Below are 20,496 nucleotides of genomic sequence, written 5' to 3' on the forward strand. Positions count from 1 at the left end.
TTAAGTAAATCATTTCAAGTATAGACAGTGTCTCATCACTACGTGTGCAAGTTCCTGTAATCTGGAAGATGTTGCTCGATTTTAAGCCATTTCTAAGTGAAAATGAACTTCTGATGTTTATCATGTGCATTACAAGTTTTTCTCAGTCTTCTGCTGATACTCTTTAATGTTGTGAAACAGGCTCTTGAGCAGTCTGAAGTGCGTTTTGAATGAAAAATGTTGTCCCAAGGCACTGTTTTATTATGCATGTCCAAGGAGCATGACAAGAGACCTCCATAATCTCTCAGTTCTACTCACAGCTCACTGGACTTGTGTCACCAGCAGAAGAAATTATTCAGTGAAAAGCACAATTGTGTCAGACAGTTTAGTAGGCTAACAGGACCTAATATGCTATGGCATTGAAGGAGAACTTCCATAAACTAAATGCACCACAACTTAATGAACTGTGGCTGTACTGTTTAAATAATGCTGGCTAATTCTACAGTGAAGTGAGAATTAAGACCGGGAACATAAGTATTTCTTTCCCTCTAAGGAAAGTAAAGTAAAAACCAAGACTCCAAAAAGAAACTAGAATGTATTTTTTTTAATTATTTTTTATTTCTGAATAGTGTTGGCTAGTTCAACAAGGGCTCAGTTGACTAATTTAACCGAGGCCCCATTAAAATGGATTTTACTCTGGGTCACCTAGAGTTTAAGAAGTTCAGGAAGAGAGCAGAAGAAATATTTTTGTGTGCTTTCAACAGGCCTCTGCAGGGCCTCAGCAGTGAGGGAGCTATTGTTTGTGAAGGACCAGATCTGTTGGACAGAACCCGTTAACCTGGGAGGGGAGAGGGGAACGTTGTAGTTAATGGCAGGAAATCTATTATTTATTATCAGTCAAAACTAAAAAGCATGTGTAAGTCTTCAGAGGGAACAAGGATGTAAATGTAGCATCACATTGATGAAAAAGTATCTATCCCCTGCTTCTTTCCTGCTTAAAGTATGAAAATATTGAGATCGTCTCTCTCTCTTTTTTTTTTTTTTTTCCTGCTGTATTTTGCTAACCAGCATGGCTTCCTGGCTTGCAAATAATTTTTCCTTGTGGTTCTTTTTCACCTTAATAAATCCCCACCAAACTTTGAACAAAAAAAAAAGACAAAAGGGGAAAAGAAATACCACAGCCTTCAAGTTCTGGAAAAATGTCTATATGTATAGATTAAACTGAAGGGAACTTTTATTTATTTAGTGCATATTTGTAGCTGATTTTGTGACTATTGGTCTCCAGAATGAAACACGAGGAGTAAAAGCTACTAGTAGTCATAGAAGAAGTTATGAGTTTTAGACTTTGTTCATGACCAAGAACTACTTAGGCTCAGACTTTGTCCCTTTTTCAATATGGTTGAGGTGCATTTTGTCTGGAGCTTTTACCTAAGCCTTGGTAAGGTAGCAAGCATCCAGGATGAAATAAATAAATAAATCTGTCACAAGTGCAGAGGACCAGCTCTTACGAAGTGGTAAGGTAAATCTTGGAAAAACTGGAATTTGAATAACTAAGAGATATTCTCAGCTGTGGTCTCCTTCAAGATGGTGGTGCTAAATATTGCTATAGTGACAGAATGGTTGAAATACTTGAATGCTAGTGATTTTAAAGGTCAGTTTTGCCATAGGTATTGAATATCCATCTAAACATTCAGGTTTTGTAGTATTTAAGATTGTAGCTCTTTTAAGATTTAGCATGAGCTGAAGTGTTCCACAGACACAATCATCTTCTGATGTGTCCCAGAAGTGGGAAGAGAATTTTCACTTTGTACAGGAGAGAAAACATTATGGCTAGATATAATTGGCCAGATTACCAATTAGGTCTAAGCTTCTGGAGTCTTGGAATTTGTTTAGGCCTGTTATGGTGTGGAGCATGGAAATACCACCAGAGGATGGTCCCTGCCACTCCAGGCCTGAACAGAGCCCTCTGTACTAGAAATAGAGTTATGGGAATTCTTTTATCTTTTATGTACCACTGACTACTGCTGGGCAGAAGTCTTCTGACTAAATGAGTCTCTTTGCTGAACTGGAATCGTTGCCAAGAAAGATTGAGCTAGCTGAATCTCCTGTTTAGAGTTTTTGGGGGTTTAAAATAATAATAATAAAAAAAGCCCTTTGATATTCCCATCCTGATGTTTTATCTCTCTCTCTCCTCTCTCTTTTTTTTTTTTTTTTTTTTTTTTTTTTTATCCTTCCCAAATTCAGTGCTGAAATGCAGCTTTCAATCACGGGAAGGAGGTCCAAAATCTGAAGGAAAATAGTTCAAAAGTGTGGAAAGCAAAACTGTTCTCTCAAGCCCATCTGCTGGATATGATTAGTCTGTGGACCTTTTTCCCTCCAAATTTTCAGCTCCTTATGTGGTAAGGAAAAATGTTTGAGTTCTTAAATGCTGACAGGTTAGGAAAACTGTTTCCTTTGCTGCAGCCCCTATAACTGTGCAGCCCTTGTTTGTGGACTGATAGCACTGGGCCGGCAGCCAGGACCGACACGATTCAGTGGGGCTCTGGCTGGCAGCAGTGCTAACAAAGGAGCTGGTCTGAGATGCTTTTGTTTTACTGTCATCAATGTCTTATTGTTTGCTAGAATAATTGCCCAGTTAATCCTAACTGGTAGGATAATTATATAAAGCTCATGCCCAGTGTAAACAGGAGGCAATATTCTTTCTTTATCTTTGCCTGGCATTAAGTTCCCTCAGCTTCTAGCAGCCTCTCAGGATTGGCCCTTAATTGTTTACTGCCAGGCAATATAGGTTGACAAATTAACATCAGGGACATGGGATCAAATCCTAATCTCCTTTATTATTCAGGTGAGGTTCCAGATTTTTTAGGGCCTACTTTTACTAGATCTAAGGATTAGACTTAATTAGATTGTGTCCTATATTTATAGCCAGCCAGCTGGTATTTTTGACTTTGAAACATGTAGTTCCAGAAGTTCATGTTTTAACAGGCTTTTTCTCAGCTCTAATAGCAGTTCTGGTACTTTTCTTTTATATTTGCAATAAAGAGGACAATTACTGAGTAGTAATACAGCCTGTTCTATAAAACTCTGATTATTACTATGGCAAATGTTTTGGACAGTTACAAACTTTACTGGACTTAATACCGATTTTATGCCAATCAGCTAACTCATTATAATTATGAGGACAGGTTATAAAATCAGTGTTTTGTAGTAATGGAAAAATCTTGTTTAGTTTTTCTCCCATTTTAACCCCTGAAATTTAACAACAGGTTTTGCTTTGCCTTCTCACGTTGAGTATTGGTGCCTTATTGCATGAGTAAATGGTAAATCACTCTCTGAATAGTAACATTTCACTACTGGGCTCTCCAACCTTAGGCAGCAGATCTCTACATACCTTGATTAAGGTGCTTTTCACATGCACAAGATCATCGATGCTTTCTTTACTCCAGTTCTCCCACTATAGTTTTTGTGGTGGGTGGAGTTAAGCCAGTGGTGGAAGTGAAGAGAACATTCCTTACTATAGCCTAAGGGGTCTGTTTTAATATGCCTGCTTTTCCAGCTTCAGTTAATGAGTATGGTAAGTCAAAAATAGCTGAAGAAAAGACATTTTAAAAGGGTATCTGAAAGCTCCTAAATGATTCAGTATTTTAGGTGAAACTTTGCAAGTAGTACAGGAATGTATCTGTCTGTGCTCAAACACCCTCTGCTTTCCCTTCCTGATAACACCTGGTGGGTCCACCAACTCAAGTACCATTACGTTTATAAGTTTTGATTTTGGTTAACTATATTATTCCCCTGTTTTATATGAATTTCTAGCTGGTAGGTCTACATAGTTTGTCGTATAACGCAGCTTTTTGTTCCAGTAAACCTTTCTGCCATCTTTTAACCATTTGATTTCTTGAGTCACCTTACAAAATTCCAGGACACTGTTCAGAAAACCAGTGAATCCGCTGACTTTCTCACATATCTTTTTCGGGATTTGGCCTTACGTAACAGCTTTTGAAATTTGTGGTAGTGGGCAGGCCACCAAAACAGATCAACAGCACCTTTTATCATTTGTCTTATTTACAATCTCTGTTGAGAAACAAGAGTGTGGACTGCTGTGTGTTTGGTGACTTTCTGTAGTAAGATAGGCTTTGGAAGAAATTAAGTTTGTTTATTTGTTTGTTTGAAGTAGGCTAATTTCCTTAGAACAAATTGTTTCTTTCAAAGTCTCTTAAAGTATATCCTTCTGTTTCTAGTCCTAGTTTTCTCCTAGAACCCATACTTACATTTAAAGCAGCTCTTCCACAATAAAAGACTTTGGCAAGTTAACGTCAAAGCAGCTACACAACTCCAGTGAAACTCTGCCTGTCAGGCAGGTTTCTAATGGACTCTGGCTTGGTTCCCTTTGTATGTCTGGCTTCTCCAGTACCAGGTCACTCTGAAGGGTGCCCTTCTCCAAGCTGTAGAAGCTGCATCTCCAGGGTTGTCTGAAACACAAGAGCGTGAAAGTCCAAGCCCTGGGCTGGGCCAAGGGTTTGAGATGAAGCAGAAAAGGAACAAGGGGTTTGGAAACCTCTAAAAGTCACTGAGCAGCTCTGAAACCCCATTTTATTAAAGCATCCATTTTTCTAGGCCTGCAGGCAAAAAAGCTGCATGTACAGTAATGATTTTGTTTCAGAAAATAAATGCTCCTTCACAATATGCATGTACTTCACCAGATTTCTGGGAAGTTTCAAAGAAAAAGAAAGAGAAAAAGAAAAAATGGTTTGGGCTCAGTCCAGAAGTAGGTCATTTTTTTCTGAAATAGTTTTTTTTTTTTGTAAATTGAAAGTCTTGAATTTTAGAGATACACAGCAATAACGAAGTAGGGGAAAAAAGTGTGAGATGCACTTAAATTTCTGAAGTAGAATTTGCTATGCTATTTCATGGTTAGTACTAGGATTTGTGCTATCAGTCAGCCAGCACACTACTCCTCACTGAAATCTGTGAACAAATGAAGTAAGAGGGACTCTTATTGATGTGTTCTGTTTCCATAACTTCTGAGAAGTGAATTAAGGCTATTGATTTCACGGTATCTGATGCTATCATTTTTCTTGCTTTTCCCCTTCTGCTCTTTGTCTTTTCTGTTACTGTGCTTGTTCTGTGAAGTGCAATCTGCTCTGTACAGGCTCAACATCAGCCTGAAGACATGAGCTCTGACAGTGCTGCATCTGCAAACCTTCCCCCAAAGGAATGCAATTGTCATGGCATTTGGGAAAGAAGAAACACATTCTGATTACTCGGGTCCTCAGCCCTTATTTAGGGCTCCGTGACAAAAACAGAGGTATCAGCAGCGAGCAATGAACCAGCAGAGGTGCTGAACAATATGCTAAGATATGTCCAGCTCTTTCTGCTGGTACGGCAGGTCTGGATTTGCATCTCCTGGCACTGTTCACACCTCCACAGCAGGAAAACAAGCTTTGCCATTTTGTCCCATGGATGGCTTCCAAACTTGGCTCAGAAAGTTGCCACCTAGAATATGTAATGAGGAGCCTTATAAATAGAGCTAGGTGGTGTTTGACTGCAATTGCCAGTGGAACAACTGCTCTGTCCTGATCTGTGGGCCTGGTAGAAATTTTTGTCTGCTGACTGTTGATGGAGTTGTTTTCTCCATGCAACTGTGTAAAGCTTGTTTTCCATGCTGATTTTCTTGGGTTCAAGCCTTTAGCAAGAAGTCAGACAGCAAATGTTTGAGAGGAAGGAAGGACCTGTTGGGCCAGTGCTGTAATTACATGCAGAAGATGTAGGTTCAAATTCTGGCTTTGCTGCAGGTTTCCTATGTGACCCTGCATAAACATCCCAGTGCATCAGTTGCTATAGCAAACCAAAGATATCATTTCCTTTCTTCCACTGCCTGTCGCACATGCAAACATTCGAGAACAGACATTATTACTTAGAGTTTTACTGAACCATTCTCGACAGCGCAGTACGGTCCTGACTTCTGGCTGGGGCCATTAGCTGCCTCCTTGTTCCCAATAATAAACAAAAGCAAAGCAGGCAGTCTTGTTCTGCAACAGTGACAGCCCTGGACTGCTATCAAGGGCAGTCTGATCAGAAGCACATGGGCTGTCTAAAAAGTATTTTATCTCTTATTACCAATTCCCTAGTTCATCCAGCCTTCCAGTTATTCTCATGTAAAAAACAGCCAGTGCCAAAAGGCGAGTAAAGCTGTAGCTGCCTCCCTTCGCTTCTTTAACGTAGCATGTAGAGAAGTAGCAGCCACTCTGCTCATTCTGGTATCGTGTGTATGCAGAACGCCCCCAGTGAGCACGGTCCCTGCAGGGTGGAAACAGAGCAAACGTGCCTGACACCCAGACACAGACTGTCTCTTCCTTCCGTGTGTGTTGACAGATGTGGCAGGAGGGCCATCCTGACCTGCGTCTCTGGTGGAGGGTGCACAACATCAGCCACATGCAGGGAGTGGTCTGCAAGGCTGGGGCTAGGAATGGGATCGTCTCCCTGTGATATTGCTGCTTTGAGCTTCATCTGTGCGTGTCCCATGAGGTAGGTGTCAGTCTGTAATGTGAAGTCCTCGGTAAAGCAGCCTTAAAAATACCATCACGTATTTATCCAGAAACAGTCTTAAAAATGACTTTTTTTTTTTTTTTTTTTTTTTTTTTCATTTTCTGGATATGCCTTCTCAGTCACTTGTCCTTGAGGGTGGAAAATGGCAGCTGACCCACTAGTCCACATAAGCAACTTTGGACTGGAAGTGAATGCAAATACCCTGCACTCCAAGGAAGCTACGTAGGAAGAATTCAACCTAAGAAAAGATGTTAGCCATGTCTGTCCTGGGAGCTGGGCAAGGACACTATGAGCTGCTCGCTTCTCTGAAAGATTGCCGTGGTCTCTGAAACCTTTGTGGTACATTATGCAAATCTTTGAGAGATTTATAGTAGTTAAAGAGTAGAAAGGGAGTAGTTATGTTGGTGTGGTGATGCCTTAGCAAATACAGGACATCATAAACAAGCTCTAGGTTAGCTACCGCTGATATCAGACTTGTGTCTCCTAATGGCATGGTGGGACACAAGCAGAGCAGTAATTCACAGGGAGGAGCGCTCTCTACAAAATTACAATGTCTCCCTTTTAAGCTCCTGGTATGTTTCTGGAGGTTTTCATCAGCCAAACTTTGGCACAACATTGTTTACCCTAGTTGAAGAGACCACAGCTTGAAGTGATTGTAGGCCGTTAGGGTTATAGCAAAAGGACATGTTTCAGACACATTTGGGGACTTTAAGAAATATATTGACTAAGGAGGCAACACTTTGATCAGGTGCCAAGAAGAGCATATAAAAAGCCGTTTTGATTAAAATGAGTTTCAGTTCTGCAGTAAGGTGAGAGGTGGGGGAAATGCTTAGTGAAGTCATTTCTCTGTCAGCTATCGCTGGTACCTTTTTGATCTGCCCATTTTCCTGTGGTTTCCAATGAGTAAAAAATCTCTGTCGTCCCCCCCCACCACCTGCCTGTGAACTCGTCACATCAGTGACATCCATGCTCAACTGTCATCTGTTTTCCACCATTCTCAGCCTTTTTTTTTTCCCCCCTCCTCTGTTTCTTGTCCTTTCTCATGTCACTCTCTGTATTCATCCTCACTGTGTTCATTTTTGATTCTTTCTTCCTGAGTGCAGGGGAATTCTGTCCACTTTGGCTGTTTTGAACCCACCTATGAATGGGGATGCCCACATGAAGAAGTGGCGTTCTGAAGTGTTGGGTGTGCTGTTACTATTCCTGTTAATTGTTTGTTTTTTTTTTTTTTAAAGATTGTTGAAGGTCACATCTGTGCCTGAACATTTGTGACTTATGTGCGGTTTTCAATCGGTCAAGTTCATATAACACTGTGAAGTGATTTTGTTAGAGCGTTTTCTTGGATCCATGTGGGCTCCATGCCAAGCAAACTTGCCACACTCAAATTCTTTACATCTTAGAGCTGTGGTTATCAAAAGTGCCAAAAAACAAGTGCTCAAGGCCAGATTTTTGAAAGTTCATTTAGTCATTTAACCATCCCTGAAGTGGGGGTTGACCCTCAGTGCTTGTTGCAGTGCAGTTGAGTTTGGACAGCTAGCTTTTCTGAGCTCTTTTCAAAGCTCTGCTTCTGCATGTGTTGCAGAATCCAAGCTTCTTCATGCATTAATGGGGAGGCCAGTAACTAAGAAAACCAGATAAGAATCAGGAAAGGAAAGCAGGAAGTCAGTGTGTGCCATTTGGTTCTTAGATGATCTTGACAGTCAGCCAGCAATATAAGTTTTCTGGGGCTATTTTTTCATCTTTCATAAGAAGAAGCTAGGTTTGTGTTTGAATTTTGGATAAATATTTTCAGGGGAATATGTGTATTCGTTGTTTTTCACAAATACTAACCAGCATCTTGAGGGAGAACTCTTACTTCCAAACAGGCACCAAGAACAACTTCTCTTACTGCCCAAAGAGAGGTTTGACAGTAAATTAATATTTACAAGATGGGAATCACTCCAAAGTGAGAGAAATAATTTTTCCACCCATCCATGGGAGGATACTTTTCAGCTCTGAATGTATTTTGCTGTAAGATGAAATGTATGGCTTTTTTATAAGTAATCAGTTAACACTGGATCAAGTGGTAATTTTATTAGCTTCAGAACCATTCAGACTTATTTGGAAGATTCTGCTTCATTTTCTATCTGCACATCTGTGTAGCAGCTGCAGGCACATAGTTCCCAGGGGCTCAGTCTAATTTGTAGAATTACAGGGGTTGTGCCTGGCTACAGAAAAGGTCTATTAGTGTTGCTCATGTTGAAAATTTAAGCTTGATGCCTTCCACATGTTTGTTTTGTTTTGTTAGTCTTTTTCTGGGTCCACAATTAACCCTTTGGAGAAATTTCCTTTAAAGCAAGGTAACTATTGTGTTGTCTAATTCCTGATAAACTGTTTTCAGGAGGCCATGGTTTCCTACCGTGTATTCTTTGTTGTTTCTAACAACAGTGTCAGATGAACAGTAACTCAGTTGGATTTTCTCTTTCTCCATCTTTTAAATGCATTCAGAAATCTATTTCTCCATTCCTGGAAAGTGTCTGCTCTCGCAGAAATAGCAGCTGACAGAAGAGGTGTGCATGAAGCATGCAGCGAAGAGTTCTTCATCCAAATTAAACACTGAAGATAATTTTGGTTAAGTAGAGGGAAGTTGACGAGACCCGAATTGGTCAAAACACTCAGCACAAGGCCTCACTGCGATGTTTGCTGGATTCCAGCACCAGCCTGTACCTTAGGGTGAAGGGAGGCACAAGGCCTCTTTTTCTTTGACAGCAGCACATTGGCAGCGACTGGGTCAGTCGTGCAGGCTGCTCTATGCAGATGGCCTACTTGCTTCTCTGTTTTTGTCCAGCTGAACTCAACCATATGTTTATGTTCTGCAAGTGAAGAGCCATCAGAAAAATAACACTTTTTCATTTTTGAACCTTTGGACAATATATCTATTGTCTGGGGTCTGACTGATCTGGGGCTTCTTGCCAGACTGGAACCTCATAGAGCAAAGTGCCACCTAGTGAATAACCACTACCACATCCTGCCTTGTTCCTTTTCAGCTTTCTGTCTAAACACTGTGACAGCTCAGCTCATCAACTCAAACAAATGCTGACAGCTTTATGTCAGACACTTTCTGTGCTTGGAGAAACCCTCGAGCTGAATTTCCAAGTGGGAACAACTTTGCCGTTTGGAGTGAGCTGGGGGCTATTGCCTTTCTCGTGGAAAATGAAATGGGGCTGGAGGGGAGGTGTTAAAAATTATTTAGGTGAAATTTTGGATTTGCTACTGGAAATAGATTACAGCACTTACTTTCTGTTAGGCTAGCTCTATAAACTCTAGTTTGTCAGACTCAGCCAATTCTTTCTTTTTAGATCTGCTTCTCATTAATCTGTGTTAGTCTCAGTTATGATACCTTCACAGTGCCTCATTTCACTCCTGCTGCAGGGGCTGGGTTCACTGGAAGAAGCACATCTTTCATGTCACATTTTAGTCACTCGACATGCAGTTTGCATCACAGAAATCCTATCATAATGTAAAGTGTAGGCTGTGGAGACATTTGGCACAGAGTACAGAAATGGGATTCAGGCAGACTTCAGGAGGTGCTGCAAGAGCTCAATGGAAAGTAGTCCAAAGAAAAGATTTGAACATGTACAAGTATTCTGTCTGGTAAATTTCTCTTCAGGAAAAATCTCAATATTTTATTTCTTCTTCCTTTACATGAAAAGCTAGAATAATATATCTTCTTTATCCCAGAGATCAAGTTTATAGCTTCTGAATGACTGTCTTTGGATAGGTTTGTGAATTGAGTATTATAAGGAAGCCATTTAAAGAAGTTTACTGTCCATATGTGTTGTGCAGTTGAAGGGGAAGGTGTTAAGACATTCACTGTGTGACCAGTGACTATGCATGATTAAACGTAGCATTATGCCCAGACCTTCTATGACCATTACATGTATACAGTTATTCCCTGTAAACAATATAGAGAATTTTGGTATTTTTTAGTTGAAAGGAGCTTCACAGTCTTTATAACTAACTAACCTGAGTCTTGCTCCGTATTCTCAGACCCTCTGTGTTAGTGTATCTTTCATTCTTGAACCATACAGACATACATATAAAAGAATTAACCATTTTATTGTAATTTCATTGATATTGTGGAAATCATTTGAAGAGCTAACTATTCAATCACAACAATTTGTTTCTGGAATGGTCATCTAAACTTTTAATGAAGGAAGGAGTAAGTTATTTTGCTTTTATCACAAAAGCTCATTATTTCCTTCAGTTGTCTACCACCTTTTGTGTGCTATAACTAGTGAATTGTGCAAGAGATTAAGATCATGATTTACCTGCTTTTTTATGGGAATAGGCCGTATAATTCAATAATCTGTGCGATTTGATAAAGACGTCCAAGTACAAAGGAAATTTCACGAAAATACTGCTCATTAACAGTATGTGAAGTAATATGTGTATATGAATTCATTCATGTGAGATTCATTACACAAGATCCAAGTCCACTTTAGCCAAAATTACCTTACCAGTCCTCCTGAAATAATTGATTAAACTCCTGTAATCTTCAGTGGAGACAAGAATTCATCCTCACTTAAGGCCTTTAAGCCCTCTTGCTCTTTCTGTCCTTCACATATGCCCTCTCCCTTTCTCTCTCACCCCAAATTCCCCAATCTGTGCTTATAGGCTTACTCCATCCATCACTGAAATGCAGCTATTCCTGTTCAGCAACTTGCAGCCGTGTTACATAAACAAATGGAGAGAAATGCAGAATGGGGTATCAAATATCATAGGTGGCCATAAAACTTTGTTTTTGACCATATAAAATATTATTAAAATATATTTTGACATTAAAATTACAACACACTGACTTTGCATGTGCTCTTTCTTCAAACCCATAGTTTTACTGCAGAAAAACTGAGATAGCACTGTAAGAATTGCTCAAGTGCTTAAAAGCATGTGTTGGGAGGTGCAGCTAAAAGCTTACCACAACAGAGGCAGGCACACGCAGTGGATTCAAGTGTCTCTCGCCTACAGTTAAGAGTATTTTTTGTCATCAATTTAGGTAACAAAAATATTGGAGCAAGTGAAATAAATTAAAGATGACTAATCCCATTTTCCTGTTCATTGTTTACCTTTCATTCATTATCTGTTCTTTAACTCTGAGCTCATTATTTTATGTTCCTTCAGCTGAATTTGTGCAAAAGAAATGTATTTTCACATGCTGTGTAACCATCTGTTTGCTCTGGCAAGTTGCATGGTTTGCCTTTCAGAGAGGCTGCCATGATATTATGCAAACATGTCTTTTCGTTTGCTACACCATCTTGGTTACCATTTCGGCCATGTTTTCTGTTCCAGCTTTCACATCTGTATTTCGAACTGTGTAATGTCCAGATTTAAGCCAACTCCGTAGCTATGTGGAGAACTTCAAAATGAGAGGAAAAGATAAATGGTCATTTAATAACCTGAGAGCAAGACTTTGCTTTGGTTGTCTTCATTGTTTAACATTAGCTGATGTATGTGCAACAGAAGAAATGAAGTAATGGGAACAAACTCAACGAAGTCAGGAGATGTTTGGAAATTCAGATGTGTTTTTGGTTTAGTGAAAGCCTGAAAAAGCATCGGATCTATTGGAAACATGAAAATATGTGTGTTAGAGCAAAAGGAGCCTCCACTGGTTAGTTTTACTGAAATACATTGGTAGATCACGGAGTACTGCTTTTGTGGTCTGAAAAACAAATAAACATTGGGTCACATTCTTAGTACATGTAAGCATAGGTTCTTGAAGTCAGTGAGGTTACACCATTATATTTTAGCTCAATTCTGTCCACGCATACAACTAAAAATGGTGACAACAGGCCACTTTATGAACAGGGTGACTGGGGCCGTCAAATTCAGCTTTCTGAAAAGCTGTGCAGTCACTAGTTTGTTATTTCTATTTATTATTTCTATTTATTTCTATTCATATAAATTTATATAAATAAACATATTATTTATATTTATTATTTATATTGCCATTCAATAGAACAAATATAGATTGCATACGCTGTAATGCTATCGATTTCTTTTTTCTATTGTTGTACTGGTAGTAGTAACATTGCCTGGCTTTTACTCCCTCCTCACCTTTTTTTTTTTTATTATTTTTCCTGCTAACAGCAAACTAAATAAATGGAAGGCTTCTGCTAAGCTTGGACTCTCACAAAACTCAGCTCCTTGCCTCCGACGAATCGACAGCCACAAACCCCGTGCAGGCTGGGTGAGTCCTCTTTCTAGAGAGCCACTTTGCTCCAGCTCTCCAGTGATGGGCGCCTGTGAAATTGTTGGTTGTGAAAAATAACATTGCTCTTAGGCATACAACCTAAATAGAAGGCAAGGTTGCTGTTTGGCTTTGCGCCAAGCCAGCACGAAGTGCTGTAGCGCTTCCAGACATTTTTAAGGAAGTATCTATTCAAGCCGATTTTGAAAACAGAAAGTTCAAAGGCTCTTCAGGATTGTTGGGGCTAATTTTGGTATTCGTCTCATGGTACCCCGTAAATTGGGAATAGCTCAACTGAGGAAAATAGGACTGTAATAGTGGGTACCTCACATTTTGTTTTTTTGTGGTATTTTTTTTTGTTAGTGTAAAACACATACTTAAAAATAAAATTTATTTCCATTAAGAAGTACTAGAACCTGATTTATTTTATTTTATTTTTGAGTATGTCACGGTGGGACAATCCATAAAATTTCCCTAAGTGAAAAAGTGCTCAGGGAAGTCTATCAGTGTGCCAAGGAATGAGTAAGGAGCATTTGCATTTGAGGTAAACATTTATGACATCAGGAAATATTAGCTGAAAATTTAGCCAAATTATTTAAGCTGCTTGGCATCGTGAACAAAAAGTAGTTGTAGAAATGAGAATGTTAGTACCAAACAGAAGAATATAGCATTCTGGGGAAAATACTGACATGCATTTCATTTGTTTTAATACGGGATCAAGAGAGATTTTTTTTATTTATTTTATTTTTTTTGGTGACTGCTGAGTCCACTTCTGGAATGCTGCTTTCACATAACTGGGCTTCAGAAAAAAACTGGTAGTTTGAAGGAAGTAGAGTCAGAAGCAACACTTGTTGCTTAGAGGCAAGGAAGAGTCACCTTTTTGTAAATGCAAGGGAAAGTCTGAATGAATAGTTTGGTTAAAACACAGTTAATATTTTGCAGGTATGTGTGCACACAAATGTATACTAGGCAGAGTGACTGTTTATTTTTGTCTTTTTCATAATTACGTCCCCTTACACTCCCCCAGACAGAGGACGATTTATATTGCAAACTACCAGGAAACTGATAGTAACATTTCTTTCTTAGAATGGTGTCTCTCTTCAAGGAGTTCCCTCGAGTTAGTTTTGTGCTCCTTACAGTTGTACTGACGAAATCACTAGGGAAGTGTTGCCCTCCACTGGGAAAGAAAAGGATGATTTTAGCAAAAGGTCCGCCACTTCTCTACTGTGTATGGCCAAAAACAGTTCCTGTTGTGTAAGGAATCTGGGGAAGCAGAGGGCCCTTGACACCTCTCAGAGGGCATCTCCAGGTTGTCCCTGGGAGGTTTTGCCCTCACCAGGTTTGTACAGGGACCATGGGTCTGCTCCTAAAAACAGAGCAGGCTTTCAATTGGTGCATGTAACATGTTGGTAAATTGCTATGAAACCAATATAAATTTGATGGAATCAGTGTGCAAATGTCCATGGCAAATCTCCAGATTTGCTGAAACTTTCCTTCTTGCGTAATTCAAAGCAATGCTTGAAAGCTTCCCAAATCTTTGTGTTGCTATTCTTATTTTGAATGGGAAAGGGAGAAAATGCATATGAACAGTACCAGATGTAGACACCTTTTGTGTAAAATTATACTCTGCTTTCCTAATAGCACACAGAGATGAATTCATGCTATGCATTGGCATCGATGTATGGTCTGCATTCACAAGCATGTTGTGAAATTGATTCCAAACCAAACATTGGTATTTCATGTGGGAGAAAATGTCTTGGTTAGCTGCTTATGTACAGACTGCATTTTTAGAATGATGATGCCAGTGCCATGCCAGCCATGTTCATTTCCAAAAAAGCAAGATGAATTCCAATTTTTCCTAAGCCTATTTTGGGAAACAGTGGTTCTTGGCTCTTCAAGAATTAGCATGAGCAAGAAATTTAATTGCCTCATTAGAAAGACTAATTTGGCAAATCAAATCAAAATGTTGTATCTGAGCTTTACAGTTTAATTTAATTTCGAGTAATTTTCAAGACGCTTGGGAAGGCAGCGTTAACCACGGGTGTTGTGAATGGCAACTCCAGATGGGCTGGGGAGCTGGCTGCATCACAAGCAGGGTTTTTTTGGGGGGTTCTTCCCCAACTTGTGTGGAATGGTAAGTAGGATCCAGAGCATAATCCCCAGTCCTCTCTAGTAGTTGGTGGCTAAGTCTTTCTCTAGAGAAAGACCAGTCAATGGTAAAAAGCATAAGACAACTCCTTAGTGATACCTGGATATAAGGGCAAGAAGCTGATCAGAAAAAGCAATAACATCTGAAACAAAGGCAGGCAATAACTCGATTGTTTGTCTACTGAAACAAGTGTCTACTGCACTTACTTCCTTTTGACAGCTCTCCCTGAGTTGGGACCAGATGTTTTGTAATCTAACTTGCAGGTATTTACTGCCTGTAACCATACCATTGAGGACTGTACAAAAACCCAGTTATTTCAGACATTGACAACTATCATTTTTTTTTTAACCACTTAAAATCACTCGATTGAGACTTAAGTATTTCTAATGGACAATGAAGTTGGATTTAATGAATATGCCTGGTTTGAGTGGTTTCCAAATATGCCATTTAGCTTAAATACTACTGTAGTCATCGCTTATCATCACTTCCTTAATTTGTAGCTACTGTTGTATAGCCACTACACTTACTCATATACAGACACGCACACACTGTGTGAGCAATTCTCTGGAGGGGATATTGTTGTGTAAGTCAAGAATGTGCATATTTCTATTTGAGACTAATGAAACTAATGGCACTTTTTAGTTTAAAGATAGATTAGAAATCCTTGGCTTTCAGTAACTGTCTCTTTCGTTCTACCTCTATTTTCTGGGGAGGATATTTCTACGTTACCTCTCATGTTGACTCGTGAGTGCTCCAGTGATTTAAAATCTATTTCAAGGTAAATCTAGTACAGTTTAGTTAATGGTGTGACTACAAACCTGTTACATTGTTAAAACCAGCCAGGAGCATTGGCAGTTATATTACCTCTGATTGAATGAGGGAGCTCAGCGCATAAAAACATTCAGCATTGAGGGGCGTAATCAGACCAGGGGAATGGAGCAGGCTGTTTAGTACTTGGCTGTTGTAATGCATCTAACTTCTAGTGGCACAAACTGCACAACGTGATGTACTTGCTCTGATCAGCATAGGATTTTGTGGGAGTATAGATCTACACGCACTCAAAGAATTTGGCATTCCTCTGAAAGCCAGATAACATCTCTGACACGGAGGGCAGCAGGCTGCAGTAGAAGTGGCTATTTGAGATGCAGGATCACTTGGACAGAGGGAGATGAAGTGCAGGCGCTACGGAGCTCTGGACAGGTTTCATCAATCAGAAAGTTTTGCATCAACATACAGAAGGGAGACTTTCACTCCTGAAGTTCCTTTTTTTTTTTTTTTTTTTTTTTTTTTTCCCAAAGGGTATTTTTCCCAAACATGGCAAGTTTGCGGCTTAATACAGGTTCGTGCCTAAGGACAATATTTAATCAGATGAATCCAACATTGGTGCAAATGCAGCTCCCTCGGCATCCCAAATGACACTGAAGTAAAGTACTGGGAAAAGATATTGAAAGGACTTACACTTATTCAGTGATATAAGCCACTTCAATAGCAAGTTTTCCATGTACAGCTGCCATGTAGAATTGAACTCAAGACTAAGTGAGGCTTTCTGTGCCTATAAAGGTTTATGGTTTTATTTCTTTCTTATTTTAACCAAATTTTATGCAGTAGATAGCGTGTGCACTGTGTATATGGGGAAATGAAAGCAATTACTGCTTTAATAAACATTCAGCAGAAAGCGATTACTTCAGCCCACCCGCAGGTGGGTTTTAATCCATAATGCAAGCAGTTACAAAGATACTCTAATCACCTGCAGGAAAAGCAAAACAAACAAAAACATGGCAGGAAATGCCTATTTCTGATTAATCCCACAGAACTGAGATTAGCCAAAGCAAGCTGTGTGACATAACAGAAACAGAAAGGCCTGAGGTTAGCCTCAGGAAAGTTAGTGGAGTTTTAAAGTTAATTTGGATCCAATACGTTCTTTGTTAACAACCCATTCCAGGATTCTCAGAGGTAGGAGAAGTAACCTCCTAATTACAGATGTGCTCAGATGCTGTACCATCTCTTTTATTAACACTGACTTCAGTGGACTCAGTATTTTATCCTTTTAACAATATCTGCCTCCCAGCGATTTAGCTATTTTGTTCTCACCAGTCTTCTCTGTCTACCGTTTTTCTTTCAATAGTGTTGGAACTTGGAAAGCTCTTAGGTGAGTCTCTAAGATCATAGCTTGCGCAGCATCCTCTAAAATAAGTGACTGTGTGGTCTCGTATAAATTGAGAAATGCTGCAGTTTACCTGTTCTGTAGCATTTCCTGGGTTAAAGAAGAAACACAACACTGTCTGGGAAGGTTATCTGTATTGCTTTGCTAACCTACACGTTTATTGAGAATTGGCATGGCACTAAATAGATCTGCAGTGGTATCCACCATACTGCTAATGATGGCATTCACATTTGGGAATATGTGATTAACTTCACTTGTGTCGTAAAATAGTATTGCTAGGACAGTCTGAGCCATATTCGTAGCCAACAAAAGCCTTATTTTATTCTTCCTCTGTGATTTTGTTTCTTGTTTAAATCATACGTTGTGATTTCCTTATCTTTTCCCTGAAATGTTGTTTGAGTTTAGAACAGGTATTTATGCATTGATTTAGTCTGTTCTCACAAGAGGTTTGCAATTAATTTTGATCCAGCTTTTTTTTCAAACTTAATGCATGCTGTTGTATAAACGTTCCTAAAAATCTACATTGAAGTTACATCATTTAAAACTAAAAATAAATGATACAGAACATGCACAGTTTACAAAATGAAAACTAGATACGATCCACCCTTTCTTATTCAAAAATATATAGTTTGAATATGATTTTAAGGCATAAAGTAAATGGAATGCATCATGTTCTGAACAGTAATTTCTGCTTCAAAGTCTATGCTTGCTTGTCTTTAGTAGCCTCTTACGTGGCAATATAGGTTGCTATCTGCTCACAAAGCTTATAGAGAGAGCACCTCCTCGAGCTCTTTTCTTATGTGGTCAAAGGTACATTAATTCATGCTGCCTTTACTTCTAGTAGCTCTTGCAGCCTACAGTTCAGCTGGAGGCCTTCTTTGTATATATACACGCAGGGAGGGACGCCTCCCTGCATACGAGTAGATAAAACAGCCGGTGTTGGAGCGCAGTGCTGCTCAGGCATTAAGCCAGGAACAAAACCAAGCTTTCCTGAATCACAAGAGGCCCAACAACAGTCCCAAAATGTTGGGGGAGGCAGTCTGTTTTTCCTGTTTCCTCTCACATGACATGCTGAAGTCAGTGCACCAGCACATCTCATTCAGAAACCGAAGTGCCAAGCCAGTGTGCTCTAAGTGGCAGCATCTCTTAGTCTGTGTGTTCTCGCACGGGCATAAAACACAGATTTGTCGTAGATCCTGGTACCTTATCATCAAAATCTGTGAAATACTGAACATCATATAACATATATATAATCTAGTCTGACACAGCAGAAAACAGACTTGGGAAAAATGTAAAATATATGTGTCATAGAAGCTGGTGAGTGTTCCTTACAGAACAGTTTGCTCTTTGCAAGACTTCTCATGCATCTAGGTATTTATTCCTCTTCCATATACCCTGAACACTCCTGACTTGTGAACAGGAATTTTAGCTGTTGTAGACACACACAATTCCCTTAATTTGCTATGTGCCTAAAAAATGAACAAAGATTCTGCAATACACAGATGTTCTGTCAAATATGCAGAGCAAAGCAACAGCAAGTGTTGACTCTTGTTGACTCTTTCTGCAACTTTCCATAACGTCTAAGTTGGCTTTCTGTTTAGTACCTGCTGTTGTCAAGTTTTCTGTTCCAGGATCCTTCTATAAGCAATGTTTCTGCAATCAAAATACTTGCTCAAAGCAGCTGATTTAAAGAGAGAACATTTCTCCAGTGTTCTGATATATAGCAATTAATCAAAATATAGTAAAAGAATTTAGATTTTTTTTTCCCTCTAGGAATTTATGGGCTTGTTTTTCTTTTAAGGGATTAGTTAGAGAAGCCTACATATCTTCTCTGCTTAGTAGATAGATGACTTTACAATAAATAGATAATAGCAATGTTTTCTCCAGAAATGTCCATAGAAGTGGTAGATGGGGACTTGCTGCAAGTCCCCGTTAGTAAAATGAACCAGCCCAGGGGAGTCCTACGACTTGGTGACTCTAAAACTCAGGCTTTCCCTTCCTTGGCTGGCCAGAGCAGTCATTGATCACTGGCTTATGCTAGCAGTGACTGACAATGCAATTCCAGACCTGGTCACAGAGCGAGACTGACAGCTGTGCCCACCACATCTTCAATCCTGTTGTGGTAGTGTCTTCTGGGGTCCTCTTAGCTTTCATTCCCATCTTTCCTTCAGTTATATTGTAGCTTCTTAACTGTGCTGTCATTTGGCTCACAGATAAAGCGTAAATAATTCAGAAAAATGCACATCAGTGATTATTATAGGTTATGAACCAAAAGTGGGAGGACCTTTTAGTCTTAAGTTAGTAATAAGCTAGTAATAAGTTTATCATTGTGAATTTTGATAAAGAACAGGTCACCTTTTTCCTTTATTATTTATTTATTTATTTATTTTTTAAATAAAAATATCATCAGAACAAAGGAAAATGTTCTCTGACTTAGAAGTGAGAAGGTGATTTCTCATGAGTTTAAACAGTAGAAACGCAAGGCTGGAGGGGATTAATTCAACACCAGATCCAAAATACCATGATTACAGGCAGTGCCAAAGTGCATGTCCAATCTCAAAGGCTCCATCCAACATTTGTCCATGCCTCCCAGTGCCCCACATAACACGGAAGATTTGCTGGTCACTTTATCACTGAAGCAAGGCTTATAGTAAAAGGCAGGAAGCCACAACTGCAGCATGCCACAAGAAGAGTGAAGCAGAGACAAAACCATGGGTTTTCTGAGTCTGCAAGCATCTTAGGTCCATGGATATTTGTTAGGCAGGTCTGATGGTGGGAGTTAGAGCTTGCCTCTTTCTGCACCTCTGTTCTTCCTTTGCCTCTACCACCAGTCCTGTCTGATATGGAGGAAGAATTTGGTGCTGAGCAAAGCTTTGCGCTGGTCAGTAAAACCCAGTAACCGTTTCAGTACTTCAGGATGCCACCAGTTGCACGTTTTAAGTAAAGGAAACTTAGTGAACTTAGTTAACAAGCAATGAAGGGTTAAAACTTAGTAGCACATATTCTTTGGAAAAAAAATGTAGGGAGGAGGGTTGTGGTACCTGATTTGTTTATTTTTGTAGCTGAGGTTTTTTCCTCTTGTGACGCCAGCTTGCCGGAGCAGTGCTCCATACACAGAAGGTTCATTTACAGTGGCAGGCAGGCAGCTGTGCTCTCAGCTCTATTTAGTTTGTGTTGTGATTGATGACTTGAGTGGGAGATGTGAAGAGTGAATTAACAGCTTTAGTAAAAACACATTGTTTGTCTTCCTATCGACTTTCCACTTCTTGCTACCTTGCTGCTTTACCTCTCTCGGGTCACCATTTTCGTCTGTCTTGCTCTCTCACTGTGGCTTTGAAGACTGCCTTCCCTCCTTGATTTTCCTTTTTTTTTTTTTTTTTTTCTTTTTTTTTTTTCTCTTCACTGCATGCGCACTAGTTCTCTGAACAAATG

At 39.5% G+C, this 20,496-nt stretch overlaps 1 protein-coding gene across 14 annotated transcripts in view; it reads left to right on the forward strand.

Moving 5' to 3' along the window:
• Positions 1 to 20,496, forward strand: part of LOC311438201 (uncharacterized protein) — an 87,233-nt gene that overhangs the window by 16,497 nt on the left and 50,240 nt on the right. For 9 of the 14 annotated variants that reach the window (XM_084522324.1, XM_084522328.1, XM_084522329.1 and 6 more), the window contains exons 3-5: positions 2,224 to 2,378; positions 6,352 to 6,504; positions 12,652 to 12,751. In XM_084522324.1, coding sequence (XP_084378450.1) covers positions 6,446 to 6,504; positions 12,652 to 12,751 — 159 coding nt within the window. In that variant the 5' untranslated portion in view covers positions 2,224 to 2,378; positions 6,352 to 6,445. Of the gene's footprint in view, positions 1 to 2,223; positions 2,379 to 5,314; positions 5,357 to 6,351; positions 6,505 to 12,651; positions 12,752 to 20,496 lie in introns of those variants that run through there. The other 5 variants (XR_014693985.1, XM_084522321.1, XM_084522327.1 and 2 more) reach the window with 4 other exon arrangements.

This window comes from Aythya ferina (genome assembly GCF_964211825.1).
Source record: "Aythya ferina genome assembly, chromosome: 5".
Taxonomy (NCBI): Eukaryota; Metazoa; Chordata; class Aves; order Anseriformes; family Anatidae; genus Aythya; species Aythya ferina.